Source organism: Phaethon lepturus, unplaced genomic scaffold (genome assembly GCF_000687285.1).
Source record: "Phaethon lepturus isolate BGI_N335 unplaced genomic scaffold, ASM68728v1 scaffold3985, whole genome shotgun sequence".
Lineage (NCBI taxonomy): Eukaryota > Metazoa > Chordata > Aves > Phaethontiformes > Phaethontidae > Phaethon > Phaethon lepturus.
The window spans coordinates 45,564-51,563 of NW_010541042.1; the positions used below are offsets into that span (position 1 = coordinate 45,564).

The following is a 6,000-nucleotide window of genomic DNA, read 5'->3' on the forward strand; positions in this document are numbered from 1 at the left end:
GAGACATTCCAAAAGAACAAAGAAAATTTCAGTCGTTTTTAACCTTTTATTACTCTAAGCTCTTGTCAAAACCAGCTACTTGTGAAGAATGTTCTGATAATACAAACACTGTTCTGTTTTGAAAGATTGTTCATGCAGATCAGATTAGTGCGGATGCTCCAATTAACATCTGCTGAGGAATTTTTAGTAGCTGCAGCATTAGAAAGCCATAAGAAAAACAAGACAAGTGTAGTAAACCCCACTGAGTTTAATATGTTGCACACTTTTTTGTGTATTTAAATACTGCAGTATGTATATACACAATATTTTGTAAATACTGTGCTTCATAATTATGAAAAATAGTTATTGATATACATTAAATTATCCTATCATATTTTATTTGACATTGTGTTTCCATACTTTGCAGAAGAGTATTGCTAAAAAATTACTTGAATTAAAGACCCTATAAAATCTTTACTTTTTATGTCAAAATATTGTCCCAAAATGGTGTCCATAGCACCAAGACAAGCCATTATAGCCTCTATATTATTTGACCTGGCTTTATTAAGCCAGAGATGAGAGTCTATAAAAAGGTCTTGCTTTTTTTACATGTGGTTAGGGCCTAACTGAAATCTGTAGATTGGCCTCCTTACAATTCACTCCAGAATTACGGTATTCAGACCATCCAACTCCTAAAATTTACACTGTCATTCAACAGTTGACAGAAATAGCTTGGCTTTCTTTGGATGCTCTGCTGAGCATCAAATGTCCATTTATAGTCTGTTGAGCAGAAATATATAAAGAACAAGTGTGCTCAGGAGCCCCATCTCACTCTCCCCTCTAACACAGGTTGGCACAGTGCGGCCAGAAATTGGTTGCAGGCAGCAGAGAAAAGCTAGAGATGAGATAAGGGCTCATTTTTGGAAACCCCTGGATCTCTTCTTCATGCTCATATAACAGCACATGATTTGGAGGGAAATACTGGTGAAGGGCACAGTTCAAAGTACTTGCTGTAATGATCTTGGGAATCTTTTGCCTTGCCATGTGCAAAAGGTTCAAGTTGTTACTGTCTGGAGGATCCTCTGCTGCTGCCTTCTGTGAAGTTCTCCGGCCTTTAAACAGGTTTGATTGACCCCATGGTTAAACAAAGGAAATAAATTAATTAAATTGGGTATGAAGATAAAATAGGGATGCTCCCTGTATGGTGATGTTACATTACTGTTTATACAGAACTTAAACAGAGAGCCTCCACCAGCCGTAAGAATGCTTTCCTCTCCCACCAAAACATCAGAAATTTCATCAAATTGAATAATAGAACTTACTTTTGTCGTCATCATAAGATCCTCCAGAGCTATTACTGTACCTTGATTCGAGACGGGTATGTGCTCTGATTACATTACTGAACCTTCAAATACAAGAAAAATCCTTATTAAAAGCACAGACTGACATTAAACAGCTGGACTATATGCTTACTCTAGGAAAAAAAAACATTTATAGAATCATAGAATCTTTGGGTTGAAAGGGATCTTTTAAGGTCATCTAGTCCAACCCCCTTGCAATGAGCAGGGACATGTAGAGAGCAATGTTAATATAATGTTTTCTTTCCACAAAAGAAGATTTTTGCAGCCAGTTTCTGAGAAGTTCTAACAGTGTGCTCCTGTGTCACAAGCTTTTAAAATTTAGCAGAGGGAAAATTCTCTTGCTACAAATGTGTGATTTTCTTGAAGCAAGAAACTGTGCTAAGACTGAACTGAGATATAAACTGTTCACACTTAGTATTTTTCACAGCCTGTGTTCATGGGTGAAATTCTGGCAATCTGCTAAAACAGTAACTGACTGAACAGTCCAAAGTCAAGCCTGCACAGGTATCAAGCAGCAAAACCTGCAGCAGATCACCCTCCAAGAACAAAGTTCAGGCACTGCCAGAGCAGATGTAGCAGAGGAGTTAAGGGATATGAGAGCCAGAACAAACTGTTCACAGCTGCCACAGATCCATGATAAGCTAATTTTTACTGCTGATCTCCTTTGGCTTCCTCCACCTCCTTGTGCTGTCAGTGTAATCAGGCCTGAAGTGGAGTGAGAGGAGTCATGCAGGAGGCTCACACACTAGCGAGGATGTGAAAACATCATCGTTTCTGCAAAGCTAGGAAATTAATTACAAATAAACATGTTAAAACAACTGTATCAAACAAAACCAGGTTGAAGGTTCTCTATGCAACATTCAATTAAATTTCTTACTAATGCACATACATATTATTGCAGGGTATTTAATTATACACTGATACATTATGCTCTTTCCAAAGCACACCTGTCTCATAAGGGCACAATAAATTCATTGTGAAGGTGACAATGGGCCATCTTAATTCTGCCATTTTCTGCCTTTCCAGTATCTGTTTCTCCTATATTTTAACAAATTCTTTTAATAAATGTGTACAAACTGACAATTACTGACATATTTATCTGGCATACCTAAAAAGATAAAAAATACAAAAGAATAATAACATTAAGGAAAAAAAATACACAGAGATTAATTGTATCCTGTATGAAACAAATGGAGAATACAGGTCACAGAAATTACTTGAGACCAGGGCATTTTACTCATATCGCATCAACATAAAAACACAGATATCTTCTGATTAGCTTCATGTTATTCCAAAAATGCCCACATTTACGAGAATAGTTTGTTTACAATCTGTTACCTTCTGTAAACATTATTTAATATGTCTTCACACATGAGGACAGTATTAATGGACATTGTAAGATTGACACATTGGTTTTGAAATGTAGATACACTTACAGCTTCTAGTGTCTTTGATAATGTAAATGCCAGCTATGAATTCAGGCAAATTATTTTACATTTTTTACTGTGAAGTCTTTCACTAGGAATCAGAATACCAATATCAGAACTTTGTAATCTTCCTTTCATTTTTATTATATAGGGTCTGGCAGATTTGAATACCAAAAACCTTTTTGGAGTCACACTTAAAATTTATGCAAGACAAGAAACCCTGAAAACACAGTTAAATTTAAAATAGAGCAGGTGATGAAGTTTGCTCAACTTACCTGCAAATCAAGTAAACAAAGATTTAACTCAAAACTATATAGCCATAAACATTTATGTAAAGAATAATAAAAAACCTAATCCAGAGGAAAAATGGTTTTATCTTCATTTTAAGTACATCTCAAGTGCCTATGCTGAAAACCATCATTCTGAGTCCAATCCTCTTTACTATCAGTTTGAAACCTTACTAAGTACTAATATGAGTGCCATTTTTTACTTACATTTAAATTAGCAGACAGACATAACTAACCTGACAAAATGCTTGTCATATTTATAGTATGTAGAAGGCAAGTGACTCAAAAGGTTCTGAAGTACAGAAAAGTTTGCTCACATAATTGTCTCTGTACCTGTAAGCTCTGAACCTGTGGAAGGTGGGTTGGACTACTGAAGTGATACTAGTGACTATCAGGAACAACAGACTAATGTAATACTAATACACTTACTAATTAATGCTATTAGAAGTCATTCAAAGCGGTCTTAAAAATTAAGAGAGTTAGAAATGAAATATATATCTGTCTATGCTCACAGATCTGATGGCCTTTAAGCTTTGTTTTATTCATTCACCATTTGTCAGTATGTACCTTAAGTAGTAAAAGACTAAATTGAATGTACAATTTCCAAGGAAAATATTTTATGTAGCTTTCCTCTGCAAGACATCTTAGCCAGACAAAGGAGGTGTCCTTGCAATCATGGATACAAATCTGCATACTAAATTTTACTTGCTGTCCATGAAATCAAAAGGTGTGATCAAACCTGACTTTTAATAGATGTTTTAGTAGTCATTACTTGATACACACTTGATTTTCTTTCTCCTTTGTGGATAATTCCTACAAAACCATGATTTACTTAGCACAATTTACTCAATGTAGGTTTAACAGGTGTTCCTCTGCAATGTATTATTAAACAACACTCAGGAGCTAGAATCATGTGGATAACTTTTTTTTTTCCCCTTTTACATACACTCATATTAAAATGGTCTTACTGGGATAATGCCACCCAGGATCAGTCTGGGCATCAGAGCTCCTCACAAAACATTGCAGAACTTTGCCCAACATCTCAGCCTTAGCCTAGGAAAATTTTGGAGGAAAAAAAGACAAATTACAAACCTTTCATCAGTCTCTTTCACCATTCTGTTCTCCTCTACATCAGGAAAACTATCTTGGCCAGCTACAACAGTGTTACTGCTAGAGGTGGTTCCTGTATATGAGAAGTCAGTAAGAACACCTGTTACATGTAGCAGAAAGTATTTGCAAAGCAATAAAAGCCCATAACTTTAATTTCTTTAGTAGCCACAGTCAAAGTGATCATTCTGCAAGTACTTGTGCATGTGAATGCCACGTCTACAAAACAGGACCTGCTTGCATGGCTGAATGGTGTAAAATTTAGACGCTTTGAGGGGTAGGTTAACATAATGATGCTGTTCCACTCCTTATACTACACTCATTCTAAGGTGACATAACCTATTGTTTTTCAAGAATTTGGCAAAACATTGACAAGGTTGAATTTAGGGTGGGGGTGTCATTTATCTTTGACTACTGCAGCTTAGAAATAGCCTTTCACCTTTGAAAACAGAACTGCCATGCAGTTGAGGCTCTCTGTTTTCGGGAAACTCTGCTGCTTTGGTGGATCTGCTGTAATCACAGTGTTGGTGATGACTTCTAGTTCTGAGAAACTAGTGGTAGGAGAACCACCTCATAAGAGTTCTGAACAGCAGCAGTCATTGGCAACAGCCTATTAAAATAGTTGAGAGAATTAAGCATATGTTTACAAAGCATATACAACATTAGGAATCAAAAAGAACTGTAATTTAGATGTGCAACGAGGCCCTGAAACTTGCACTTTATATATACACAGATCTGGACTAGTGCAAAACTAAGAGATTGTTTTTTAAAGAGATGAAGACTGGAAAGAGCAGGAGAGCATAACTGAAAAGTATATTTAGGTCATACCAGAAGCTGCAGCTGAGGCTTTGTTACTGGCAGCAAAACGGTAAAATGGAGGATTATCACAATGCTGGACTATTGGGTTCACTGGGTCCGTTTGCTGCAGCTCAAAAAGCAGCTCTTCCATTGTCTGAATAGTGTTATTGCGACATAGATATATTGCAACCTTTTTTATCTAGAGAAGAAAATAACAGTTATTACTCTCTGTCCAAAGTGAATTTCCAGATAAATCAATACATGTTACACTGCAGTACTGAAAAGATCCAGGATACAAGGGGTTACTCCTGGACAAACACCACAACCACACAACGGCATCCATCTTGTTCATACAGAAATAAAACTGCTCACTTTGGTATGAAAATAATTTCCCCAGCAGAGTGACGCTGCGATATAATTACCCCAAAGTTTTTGCTTACCTTCCACAAATGAGCTGTTTAGATATGTAACTATGTAAGATACACATACACAGAACCAACTCAATTTTGTATCTATCATTTAAGCATATCAGCGTTAACTCTGAATCACACTCAGGGATTTATAGTTTGAGTATGTGATTTCCACTGAGGATGAATCTTACTCTCCTGAAAGGAGCAACGTTCTCATCTAGAAATCTAGATCCACCCAAAACTTCAGATATATTTCCAGATACGGTTGATGTGAAAGAGGTAGCTGTAGCCACAAAGAATAATCCAGGCTCTGAGGAGCTACTCGTATCTGTAATCAAAGTAATAGCACATGGAAGAAAGGCAGAGCAATTACGTATACAGACCTCACTGCATCCTGTTTTGAAAAATCTGAGAGAGTATAATTTATAGAAATTCTAGTAAAAAAGCTTTTATCTTTTCACAAGACCTCAAACACTGTATACACTGTGGCAATGAGGATTCTTGAGATACTGAGATCAAATGAGACTGAATTCTTGAGGAAAAAAACCCTGATGGCTCTTAAAAGCAGAGATTCTCTTTGGCTCAAAAACATTTGATTCATAAACTGCTGGAGCTGGGAGACTGTGTAGGG

The 6,000-nt window shown here is 36.5% G+C and overlaps 1 protein-coding gene across 1 annotated transcript in view; it reads right to left on the bottom strand.

The window, feature by feature from the left end:
• The window catches only part of FRY (furry homolog (Drosophila)), a gene marked incomplete at its 3' end in the record, with an annotated part of 116,936 nt that overhangs the window by 43,398 nt on the left and 67,538 nt on the right, over nt 1-6,000 (bottom strand). Inside the window, exons 33-35 of the mRNA XM_010287599.1 lie at nt 4,990-5,158; nt 4,147-4,237; nt 1,302-1,384 (exon numbers count right to left, since the gene is read on the bottom strand). Of these exons, the coding sequence (XP_010285901.1) occupies nt 1,302-1,384; nt 4,147-4,237; nt 4,990-5,158 (343 nt within the window). The remainder of the gene's footprint in view (nt 1-1,301; nt 1,385-4,146; nt 4,238-4,989; nt 5,159-6,000) is intronic.